At 38.2% G+C, this 12,641-nt stretch overlaps 3 protein-coding genes across 14 annotated transcripts in view; 1 reads left to right on the forward strand and 2 right to left on the reverse strand.

Annotated features, from left to right (window-relative positions):
- The window catches only part of LOC111253188 (cytochrome P450 315a1, mitochondrial-like), a 64,133-nt gene extending 53,766 nt beyond the window's left edge, over positions 1 to 10,367 (forward strand). For 2 of the 12 annotated variants that reach the window (XM_086993836.1, XM_086993825.1), the window contains 5 exons: positions 350 to 2,864; positions 3,284 to 3,405; positions 3,643 to 6,128; positions 8,880 to 9,153; positions 9,587 to 10,367. The gene's annotated coding sequence lies outside the window, so the exon portion shown is untranslated. Of the gene's footprint in view, positions 1 to 349; positions 2,865 to 3,283; positions 3,406 to 3,642; positions 6,129 to 6,791; positions 7,017 to 8,879; positions 9,154 to 9,586 lie in introns of all 12 variants that reach the window. The other 10 variants (XM_086993827.1, XM_086993826.1, XM_086993833.1 and 7 more) reach the window with 9 other exon arrangements.
- On the reverse strand, positions 226 to 5,637 carry LOC111253373 (uncharacterized). The gene is made up of 3 exons (XM_022812667.2): positions 5,493 to 5,637; positions 1,632 to 1,679; positions 226 to 1,078 (listed from the first exon to the last, which is right to left on the reverse strand). Exons 1-3 carry the CDS (start codon positions 5,635 to 5,637, stop codon positions 447 to 449), a joined length of 825 nt encoding a protein of 274 aa, XP_022668402.1. The 3' UTR covers positions 226 to 446.
- On the reverse strand, positions 7,517 to 10,197 carry Prosalpha3 (proteasome alpha3 subunit). Its single transcript, XM_022812669.2, has 5 exons — positions 9,911 to 10,197; positions 8,929 to 9,071; positions 8,557 to 8,711; positions 8,293 to 8,403; positions 7,517 to 8,123 (listed from the first exon to the last, which is right to left on the reverse strand). The coding sequence occupies exons 1-5, from the start codon at positions 10,195 to 10,197 to the stop codon at positions 8,016 to 8,018; spliced, it is 804 nt and encodes a 267-aa protein (XP_022668404.1). The 3' UTR covers positions 7,517 to 8,015.
- Positions 10,368 to 12,641: the final 2,274 nt, after the last annotated feature.

Consider the following 12,641-nt stretch of genomic DNA (forward strand, 5'->3'; position numbering starts at 1 on the left):
AATATGCTAGTGAAACACTTGCGACGATCTACATTTCTAAGATGGTTTTGGTTAGATGAACAAAAGATCTAACCTCCTAACCACCCTATCCTTCGGTATTTTTTAAGCTTGGAATAGTCACAGCAATAGAAATACATCTAAGCCTTTTCACCAGCAACTGAAATACTTTCCTTAACGGAGGAAAATGTTTAAACTCTCTCTAGCTAGGATACATAGTCAGCTGAATCACCTGCAAAACAGGATGAAGTTTATTAATTCATCGTATTGCTTCAATAGCTCAAAAACTGACACGCATTCTCACTTTTGACCCCTCCTCAAGATTGGTATCGTATTTTTCTTTTTGGAACAGGCATCCGAAGCGTTTCCAGCTCCCCTTCACAGTAAACAATAGGCTAAAACTGCTGATTGGTTTGTGCCGACTCACATCCAAAATCACGACCTCATACTTATGGAACTTCGCTTAAACTGGCAACATCTCCGTGGTGTCTCTTAATGTGCGATTTGAGGTTGCCCTTCTGCGCTGTCCTATGAGGGCAATGTGGACAAGCAAAGGGCTTTTCGTTTGTATGGACGCGAACATGCATTCGCACACTGAAAGCGTCACTGAAACGTTTTAGGCAAACGAAACAGGTACGTCGGTCGACGCTTTGATTGATTGCTTCTACTAATGTGGCAGAAGAGGCTGTTATCGATCCGGAGCAACTCTCTTCCTGAGCCGCATTCGAAAAATTAGTGGGTGAGTGGGCTACATCCCAGCCGGAGCTTTGGGTGGTCTGCTGGCTCTGTATGTCTTGACTTTGAAATGTTTCTTCTACGACGGCTTGGGGCAGCCGGCTTCGAGGACGCCCGCGTCTTTTTGGCCCTAATACTTCCGTGGCGGTCGCGGCTGTTGAGGGGACCATCGAGGTTGTCGAGAGAGGCAAAAGTTCGCTAACACCGTTAAACAACGTTCCGTCGTACGAAGCTATCTCGGCCTGTTCACTAGAAAGCCATGCGTTACGGCCACTCTTAACAGGCATAAGTGTCTGAGCTGTATCCATTTGGTCAACTGGCACAGATCCGGCACGTGGCTGCACATCTACGTGGAGGGCGACATAAGGCGGAAACGAAGCATACAAAAAATTTTGTTAACCATTATAAGGAATATATTGTGTATTAATTCATTAGAAGACACAATTTACAGTGCTACATTTTTTCTGTCTCCAAATGCAGTGCAGGTCACGAGGCTTTCTCTCAAACCTAATCTCGACTAATAAAAATACTCAGGTTTTGGAGAAACCTATATTATATAATGATCAAGCCGCAGTAAGTAATTGTAATAAAATTGAAATAAAAACAAGAAATCGAGAAAGCAAAATACATTTATTAATATTTTCCATTATCCATTAAGGTTGTCGTTGTTTTATCAATCAGAGACAAATTTCTTAATAAATATGGAATTTATTGTGTCGAATCTTCCGATGAACTGAGAAAAGTGATTCGCAACCTGAAACGACAGCGACTTATTACGTTCAGTTAAGATATTCCACTAATTATTATGCTTGACGCTAAAATGTTTTTCTACAGACTGACAACATGACCGTGGAAACTCCACAATGACAATACAGGATGAAACGATTCTATTTATTTACCTAATCGAAACTTCCATTCAATTACCAGGCTCTGGCAGTTTGATACCCCTGAAAGAAGGCTTCATCAAATGAGATTATAAACATCCAGCAAATGCGTACTAAGCCACAAATAGTGGCTGCGCCTAAATACGTTTCGGGAACAAACAGAAACATGTTTATAATTTATAAAGGAGACGTAACTTAATTCCTCAACCGAAGCATTGCTAAGCGTCCGGCTCGTTAAAACATTTTTACGAAAGCCGCGAGTGAAAATGTTTAAAGACCATGACTTCGCAGCTCATTGTTTGCGTGAACAAAGGCGCGCATGCTCCTCAACAAATATGCGTATATAATGATTTGTAGGTAGGTGGTATCGTTTACACACAATACAAGTTCGCATCTTTTAGAGCTTTCAATGATAACATACTACTGTTAATATTATCCCTTTAGCTATACACATTGACCCGTGGTTGCGCAGTGGTAACGTGTTTGCCTACTAAACCTAAAGATATGTGTTGGTCTAGATCAAAACCGGGCGTAGACGCACTTCCTTTTATGCTAGCACTTAGCCGTCTAAAGCATCGCTTAACGGCAATATAAGACGTAAAGCTCCTAATATCTGTTTAACTATAGTACTGTGTCTAATTAAGTTGATCAATCACAAGTAATCATGTTTGGTACGTCGGACACTTGCAAAAATCAAGGGTTCTTTTTCTGCACCTTAACCTGAAATTTAAAAAAATTTGCACGGTTTCTTTAGACAAAACTTGTCTAGCAAACAAATTAAATGCTTCTAGTAAAGCTAGAATAACGAAAACGATAAGATGTGGAACTATGATCCTATCGATGACGTAAATGTAACAAACGCTTGATTAGTGATGATGCCAAAGTATTACACAAATCTGAGCTGTCCGCATGTAGCTAGCCCTTCTTGCATATTCAGTCGGTTTTCCTGTATCGCCCCAGTCGGCAGCGCTTTAGTTGAAAAATTTTATATTCTGCTAATTACGACCAATTTTAAATATTTTTCTATTTAGTGACACATGATACGTCATATGTCGACAGCAACGCTTTTTTGGTGGAAATTTAGGCATTACAGAATTAACGTGGAACAATTTTCAAGCGGATTAGAATGACAGGTTTTACCGACGTGTGCTTGTGCACAGCTCCGAAACGAAGCACAATGCGCCGAAGTTTGACAGTTCCGCACACTATATCGATATCGTGCCAAGTGCTTCCAGCGACTCAAAAATGGCAAGTATAAATATGACGCTCATAAGAAAATACTTAATGGATAATATCTTATTGCTATATATTTTTCTGTTCAATATGTCAGAATTCTCAAAAAAAAAATCATAAAAACGATCGCTGAAATAATAACCAAAACAGTATTGGTCACATATGAGGAAAATAATTCTTGTTTTGATACTGCCGCTAAAAATAGGGGAGAAGATTTCGCCTAGGAACTTCGATAACAATCAGCCAATTTTCTGGACTTGGTACGAACCGATCGTTAGTCTATTTCAATCAATCCAACTACGTCCATTTCAAGACATGACTTCAGTTGTACTTAATGGATTGCGATAGAAAATTAAGCGTCCTTTTATTGAAAAAGCTTTGCAGCCATCAGTCTAAGAGGATAAAGCAATAACTAAAACACATTTCCTTTTTAGACGGGTGTTCAAGTGTCTTGAACCGCTGTCGAAATTCACAAGACGCCTAACATGTTGTAGAGCCTGAGCTGAGTGTTATTGTGACTAGCATAATATGGCTTCGGAATACGAACAACGGCTAGGTAAATAAAAATCAAACAGCTCTACAATGACAAGAGCACTCATGATGTCCAGAATACATAGCCAATAGCTACCTGGTTATTTTGTTGCAGTGAGGACTTCTTTTATCACTGTGAAGTATTATCATATTTTTCTCTAACGAGTCCAACCATAAGATCAAAAAAATTAAAGCAAATAACATTTGTGTAGCTTTTCGAATAACTACAAACAGCTTTACATTCATTGTATATTCCTTTTAGCGCTTGGGAAATTGTTGAACCCGTTCTTCAGCGATGGAGTGTCCGCCGATACCATTATCGACTTGATTGGTTACTGTGACATACAACATGTTCAGACTGTTGCTGTTAGTCGTGGCGAGTCGAACGGTCAGTGTTCATGAAATGCTTCGCTAACAAAACAAAAATGTCTTGTCGAGCCGAGATAATCTTATACCTTCGCAAACCTAGCCATAAACAGCCCCGATTCAACTCTACTCTCGATCAGCATGCTTCAGTGTTCAGCGCAACGCCGTCCACTGAGGTTCTAACCTTTCCGTCTAAAATGTGATGATCGTATTATAAATTTTGATTACTGTCGCCTACAACAATGCTGATGATTAAATCTGGTTACTCCCCCAACACACCGATACCTGTATGAGAGTTAAAGACCTCGGTAATTAGTTAGTTCTTTTTAAACACAGATTTATCAACTGTAGGTATATTGAAAGTTCTTCGTACAGACGGAGATCAAGTGAGAAAGTGTGAGAACCAATGAATCCATATTAACAATATAGAATAACGGTATGCTAAAGCATTGAGTCACGACGTAGACTCAGTTCCATGGCTAAAACATTGACCTTACAAAGGTCGAGAATTCAAATTTTCTGGCTGGCGCTTTTTAAATCTGTATAATAAAAATACAAGTCGACTTGTTAACCCTAATAAAGCGTTACACCAGAAGCTCTGACTTGTTATAGATTATTTAGCTGGGTATATAGACATATCGTCAGGGAGATGCGCAGGCTTTCCTACTGATTGTATTTTGCTTGTGCCATTTAAACATATTCACTATAATTAAAATTCCAGCTTAATACTTGCCTTTTTCCAATAGAAAAAAAACAACTTGAATTGAAATTATCAAGCAAATTGTGTGAAACGGAAGACCTCCCAGTCCACCTAACGCTGACGCTCTATGTTAGCTAAGTTGTAAGGTTCTATGTATGTTATAGAAAAAGAAGAAAGAAAAGTCTATGATGAGTATTTTGATTAACAGATGTCATAGTACTATTATTACGACATAGATGAAAGACTATCTGTATGATATAACCATACTTACTTCGAGTAAGATAAATAAGAAAAAAAAAAGGAAGAAGCAAAGAAGGGTTTGATTTTTTATACATGCGTCAATCTTTTTGTATCCAATAAAAATTGAAACTAACATTTCCTTAGAATTAGTTTTGCAATAAATATTGTACTCCATAATTTGTTTTTTTTAAAGGGTTTTAGCCTGCTTAAGCTCACCTGATTTTTACTTGAAACTTTTTGTTTTGATTCAATTGACTGATGGAGTCGTCGGATATTGTTGCGAGTAGACAACTTCCATTTAACAACAGAAATTGGCTCCAAATTGTCAGACCATATTGTCTACTTACTTATTTAACTTAAAACCCGTTACATATTTGATTACTTGCAAATATGCGTAAATTAGAACCAAGTTGTATTACGCGCGGTGCCTTTGAATTGAAATGATGAATGAAACTATATATGCTAAGTCAAATGGCTTGGCTTTAAAAATGTAACCAGGATAGAGTTATAAAATAAAAACGGATTAAAAACGGTTGCCGTTTTGAAAATCGCAGAAATGTCACGTTACCTAAAACTGATGTGCCGAATCGAATACGCCTTCGACAAACAAAATTATTACATTACTTAAATTATTAATTTCCAATGCAAAAGCAATGAAAGTATGGTTATATACTCATCATTCGCGGTATATAAAACTTCAACCTCTAGATTGTATGACAAGTAGGTATTCTTGGTTTAAAAAATTACAGCATTTTTGCGCGCCAGAGAAATTTGTTCCCGATATAACAAGTGTCTAACTTTCTGACCAGGTTTTGATGAGCTTCTAAAGCCAGTCGTAAGATCCCAGTGTTGCGGAGAAAAAGGTAAAAAATTAGATTTTTCGACAACTCCATGCATTCTTGAAAGATGTGCAGGGTGATACTTCGAACAAATAGCGCAATTTACGTGCATGGACTTCACACATTTTCCGTTAAAGCACGTCACCTCGTACCACGTTACTTTATCCGGTGGTGTATATTGAGACACAATGGCACCTCACTCGTTAATAAGGTATACACGAAGGCACCTTGCACAAAACAGATACAATGTCTATTTACTTGTCGCAAGTCCATAAAGGTGGCACGATTGTCGCTGCAAAATCTCTGGCACCTACATTTTTCTTTTGCAAAGTCCCATTGTTTAATTTTTATTGACACGAGAAAACGATTCGCCGCCTAATCAAAACAGCTGCTTCATAGTATGTTATCTTGCCGCGCACATCGATGTTCTAATGGACGAGTGCATCGGCAAGTCGTACAAACTTAAAGCTTTTATTACAACTAAGTTTATTTTTATCATTTTCATGGCCGGCTGTGGAGTTTAAAAATGTGGTAAACACTCAGGGAATCTATACACCCGTCAGTCTGAAAGAAGTCTACGAGCTGAAGTATGGCCAGCGACTGGTAAATATTAGACACGTTGTCAAAATTACGCTTGTCTGGTATATGAGTAATAACTAAGCGCGGAAATGTAGCTACGCGAAATCAGCGCCTCGAGAGATAAACTAACTTTAACAAAGGAAAAAAGAAGTTTATAGCTGGTTTATCGGCCAATTTTACGTATGTCAGTAAAGGAAATTCGATAGCGGTTGCTAGAAGGTACGAGGGAAACAGGATTAAGTTTTTCGTACCGTGCGAAGGACCTTATCATAGAACAACTATAGAGCACAGACGTAATGTTTCTAGGTTTCGCCGTAGTCCTTATTGCTAAAGTCTTAGTCTTAAAATCCCTCAGGGATGGTATGCTAATAACAACTTGACACAAAAATCTAAAAAGCCAAACAATCAAATTATGCACTACGCTTTTTAACAAAGAATTAAAAAAACGGCAGGTGCCATGCAGAAATGTAATGAAATAGCGGTACATTTTAATAAGATTGAACGGGTCACGGACTGAACACAAAGATATGACTAGTGACTTCTAGTTAATTCACCAATTGCCTCATCATAGGTTTTTCTTACCGCTTTTTTTTGTTGTTTAGTAATTATCACAAAAATCGCTTTGGTTCTATTGCTCGTTTTTGCTCAACTCTATTTTTCTAAGAATCTATTTATTCTCTATTTCAGATTTGTGAACAGCTCTATTATCCCGAAAATTAGTAGCTCATCTTAAACGTTTTGAATATTACTTAAGGTCGTATTATTCGAATGTAGCTGCCTCCACAGAAATTAACGCATTCTCTGCGCTAACCTTTATGGAAATCACTGGAGCTTCGGTATCTATTAGAAGACTTACGTTTGGAGCACAATACGGAATTTCCTCGTGAAGCTTTACTCTTTCAGGCCTTTTCGGTAATCGGCCTCTTCGAGTTAATTATGACAGGGCAATGAAATCATAATTTACCATTCTTCTAATTAAAAATTCAGTTTAGCACCACAAAGCATGCGATTTTAGAAATCGAATTATAACTGAGTGGAAATCTTCAACTTGTATTTGAATCGGTTGATTCCTGATTGATTGACCTCTTAGGGTGTTCGCAGATCGAAGCTCTGACTGAGGTACGATGTAGAGTGCACGTGAACAAACGTTTGCAAAAGGTAACTCTGGAGATCCGCAGAAATAAAGCTGGCACGTATGCGATTACTTTTCTTAGGATAGGCTCCTCTCACATAAACACCTTGTGGAAAAACCTAGCAAGAACCCGAGGAGCTTCTTGTACCGTTACGTATGTTTCCTTCCTATTCCCTGAAGGTGCATACGCAATACGTCTTACAACACAACTCAGTAACGTCGTTATTCACTTCCGAAAGAAAAATAGCACCTAAAATTGCACAAAAACGACAACCGCGTGTGAATAAATATAAAAGCACTGCTGCTTCTGAGGGCTCTATTTTTTATTTTATTAAACAACACCTTTTCGCTTCCCATACAGTAGCATCCATTAGGATCCACCTCATTTATATATATTTCCACTCACACTGCGGCTCGCATTCTCCTACCCGTGTAGGCACCCGTCGTATGTATGATAAGCCAATGAAGTGCCATTCCTCTCAATCAGTTACAAAAAACACATGCATTTAACCGAATTGAGATAGCTTCAACGCTTATGTAAATGTCAACGTAATTACGTATACACTTATAGTGTAAAGGAAAATGTTATTTGCCAGTCAATAATTCATTTCAAACATCTAGTTTTGGAAATTGAGACAGCCAAGACTGTTTGATTCTCTCTAATCGTCAGGTGCCTGGGCGCTTAGGCTGTTTTCGCGTGGCTCACTAGCTGATAGGGATGTAAATGATGTTGGTGTTTTTAGCATCTTGAGGTGTTAAGACGTCGCATATAGTAGCGGCTACTTCGCGGAAGCCGCAGCCTGTTCCTTGGCTTGTCGCTCCTTATCCTTCTTCTCAGCCTCTAATCTGGCTTCCTCTTCTTCATGAGCCTTCAGGAGCTTTTGGACCTATTATATTGGTAGCATTTTGAACAAACGACGCAGAAATAAAGAATCATTTCCGTTAATTCCAACAGCTCCGTACATCGAAATCAAAGCACCATAGCTATCCACGTACCGCGTGTATTTAAATTATGGTGAATTATTCTTGACGTATATCGTATGCCCCTATACTGACCTCTGTTGCCCGTAGAATAGTAATTCGCGTTTTGTTATCAATCCTTCTCAAGGTGGCGATTTCAAGCTTATCCGATGTCAACTTTGTCATATCCAATGTCTTGGCCAAAACCTGTAAACAAATTGATTTGCATATGGCCATCGTTAGTTTGAAGTAAGCACGCATTTGCAAGCAGTTAATATAACATTTTCTTCTAAATCGTTTGGATGTTCGATATACAAACAGAACGTTTGGCGACTTGTTGTTAGGCGTGCATAATCGTACCTTAACTGCCAAAGCGAGCGCCTGCCCTAAGCTCGTTTCATTCTCCTTATACTCCTGCTTGAGGACTGACATTGCGGCTGATGAGTTATTCCCAATACATGTGGCCTTCCAACCCGAGTAATTTCCAGATGGATCTGACTGGTACAGCTGGTAACCTGGAACCCGAAGAAAGTGATGACAGGATTAGGAATTCTTGCAGACTCGTCGCATAACTCAATTTTTGATCCGCTATGGGCAGTCTCGATATAGTGAAATAGATTTGGTCTAAATAAGAAAATTGATTCGGTTTTATTAAAGCAGATAATAACCTTGATTTATTTCAGGAAAAAGAAAATAATAGTCGGTAGTCAAGCCGATGGTCGATTCATTTACCGTAATGTTTATCCCAGCCCATATAGAGAAGGGATACACCGAATGGTCTCTTTCCGCCGTACTGTGTGTACGCTTGTTTCAAATCACAGAGCCACGACACTAAGCGTTCGCACGGGATAGACTCCCCATATTGGATAAGATACCTGTAATTCAACAATTAGATAATTGTTAACATTATCCTGAATCGTCTGGGTGATTACGCGTACTTGAAAGTACGCCAATAAGGTATGTTATTCTTACTACTATATTAAGTCAAATCTTACTTTTTATCTTAGTTCAGTTTAAGCTCATAATAAAAAATTCAAACTTCAAAGATTGCGCAGTAATAAAGTAGAAATCGATATCTTGCCGCGGGCAAAATCTGTAGACACATGTTTCAAGATTAAATGTATTCTTGCCAAATAAAATGGAAAACGAAAGATTCTAGCGTACTTGACCAAGTACAGTGTTCCATTCCAAAATACCACGATAGTATCAAGCGATTCGGTTCTTATAAAAGCTTTTATTGATAAATTAAGATGGAAACTCATTAATGAAATATGTGTAAATATAGTCAGCTGCATACTTATGTACCCCACAGTTACTATAATGTAATGTTAGTCATACATTTGCAAACTACTTTGAGTTTTATGTCCGGCATTGTCTTTCACTGTTTCAGGGGATCTTCAACATAAACGTATTATGGAGCTTTCAAGGAAACTTTATGCCGCAGATCTTTTGTACTTTTGAGTGCTAGAATAATTGTTTTATGTGTCAACGGCTTACATTAAAGGTATGGAATATCCGTAATATTGATTTTCTTTACCCTGTAAATTACCTCACACCGCCAACGACGCCGAACTAACACGTTCCAATAAACATCACTACAGTACATAAAAACAACTTTCATCGACCTACAAGGCCAATAGGCGCAGTGTTTCCTGATAACTGGTAAGCACTTTGTTTTCCGTGTCCATTTCTTCACAACGGAATAATAACTTACCTCTGAGCGATTAGGCGCAACTCATTTGTGAGCACGTTAGCATCGGAGGTAATTCCGGCAACGCTGCACGCCATGTCATCATGTAGTTTGTAGATTTTTTCAGCGGTAAACACCTCATCGAGGAGTTTGTTCGTATTTCGCCTTTCTCCAGCCAAAACGATACCATCAGTCGCCAGGATACCCAAGCAGGTGCCTGCGTGGCCAATTGCTTCCATGGCATACTCGACCTGGTAGAGTCGCCCCTCCGGACTAAAGATCGTGGTGCGTGAATCATAACGACGAGCCATTGTCACGTAAGTTAGTTGGTATCAACTAGTTAAATACGTCACTACTGCAACGTTAACAATGTATTACACAAGTCACTCGTTCGTGCTTTCCGGCCGAACGTTTGCTCACAGCTCATATCACAGGTACCGCCGCTGTCGCTGTTGTACAACACCGGCTGACTTGCATAAAATATCCCGGTAGTTTCGATTTCGCTGTTTTAGCCTATGTTGTTGTTTTTGTTGTGACAGAACAAAATTGAGAGAAGACACCCTCGTGGACTGACGTCGGAGCGCGACTAATATTATGAATAGTCAAGGAAATCTGAACGCAGAAATAGCCAAGAACACAAAACAAGGCGCATTCTGGTCACGGAATTGAATTGAGTCTAACATAAATCATATTTTTGCCCACTTCCATTTATCCAATGATTTGATGGATATTTTCTAACGCAGCCTTTGAAATATAAATACATGCGAGTTATTTATTTAACGGAAACTGTCCTATATATGTGAAGCTCTTCCTTTGGTTGAGCAGTTCTTTTGATTTCGGTTATCCTATAATGTATTCGGTGTATCTCGAAAAAGCTCTTTAATGACTTTGATTATTTTTGGTAGGCAAAGTTAGCTTTAGGCGAAAGGATTACTAAAAGAACGTGTGACTAAACTCGGGTTCGTACAAAAAATATAAACGTTTTAGTAAACTCCAACATGCTATTGAGCTTTTATACCGAACGGAGCTCTGAAGTTGTTTATTCGCGTCGACCTGAGAATTTGCTACCGCAAATAATTCGAGATAGTGCTTTTTTTTAAATTAAAGACGCATAACAAAATTTACTTGTAGCAAATATTCAGTCATGAGCATGGGATCGACCGATGTGTATCAGAAGTGTTCCTTATTTGTAAAAGTTGTATGAGTTTTTCCTTCTCAAAGTCGTACTTACGTACAATATATTAATACACTTGTTAGATTTAGAATGAGCTAAATTTTATATATGTGTATATATTGTCAACTGGAAATTTGTATTTGAGGCATTTTAGTCTGTGCTGTTCTATTTAGTTTGACTTGTCCACTGAGAATCCTATCGAAAAAAATAAAGAGAACTTGATCATGTACTATTTTTCATGCTAATGACATTATAAGCAGTACTTTACTTTTATTTTAAGCTGTTCTCTCAATTTTATTGTTATTGCCGTAACGTTCTAGAATCGCCTGTGGCACCGTTCGCATCTTCTTTTATACTGTACTACAGTTTCCATCGCGTTAAAGAATGTTTTCACATAGTTTATAGACTGATGTGTCCAGCCATTTGTTTTCTCACATGCGTCCCAATACTTGGCATATTCTAATTTGTAATTATTGTTATTAATATCCTGATTAGGCCAAATGAGTGATCCAAACAACGCTGCTATCTACATATGCCTTTATAGAATGCATCATGATTATACGGCGCGTTGTCTCTGTCTTGTTTACCATGTTATTTTCCAAAAATCATTGGTAAGAATTATTAAATATAAAACAGTTTTTATTTGCCTTTTCGTGTGCTGCGACATTTAACCACTGATGCAGCACGGCATAACTTAGCAATGCTAGTAAAACCCTTTTCTGGTGCAGTGTCGTATTCATGGCCCTTCCATAACGCTTCTCTACTCTCTTTACATAGAGCTTGATTTAATTCTGTGAATTCATAGGCTGCTATGAACGTGGAATGTACGTTAAACAAGTTACGAATAAACATATGCATTACTACAAAAACACCGTTTCATCCACAAAGCCTTTTAGGGCGAAAAAAGCATGTGGATGGACTTCTTTTCGATCAAATCGATTAGTGCGATGGAAGAGCTCGGATACGTGTGATAAATATATTTGTCTTACTATATGTGTTAAGGTTTTGCATGTAAGTTGAAGTTGAATTTGTTAGAATGTCTGTTGCACGGTACTCAATCTTTTATATATATATATATAGCAAACAGGGACGGAAGCGATCTTCACCTGCGTTAAAGCAAGCTGTTACGCTGTGATGTGGCCTTAGTAACCTTTCTGGTATCTATCGTTAGTGATTTGAAATAATCCCTAATAAAATTCATCTATCATGAATGTACCTACTGTTTTTCCTGTCTTTTGTCTTTCCTTTTAACTTTGACGAAATAAGGGTACATTTTTTTTACCGTTTTTCAATCGAACTCTCGTTTTAGTTACTGACTTATTCTCATTTTTAAGAAATGGCGAGAGCTTGCGGTAGTTAAAACCCATTGGCACTCTAATGTCGATTCTGTAGAGCTATTTTTCTTCTAACCCTTAAAATATACACATGTGACAACAAACACATTCACTTTTTAGTTACCGTGGCTGATATTATCTTGTTGCATGATAAAATAAATTTTATTTGCTACTTCGCATGTTCACTGCCATTCCGAAAGTAGATCCATTTGATAGTGTTGAAGACACCTATCCAAAGTGCATGTTG

The sequence above is a fragment of the Varroa destructor genome, unplaced genomic scaffold (assembly GCF_002443255.2).
Source record: "Varroa destructor unplaced genomic scaffold, Vdes_3.0 BEIS01000006.1, whole genome shotgun sequence".
In the NCBI taxonomy this organism is placed as follows: Eukaryota; Metazoa; Arthropoda; class Arachnida; order Mesostigmata; family Varroidae; genus Varroa; species Varroa destructor.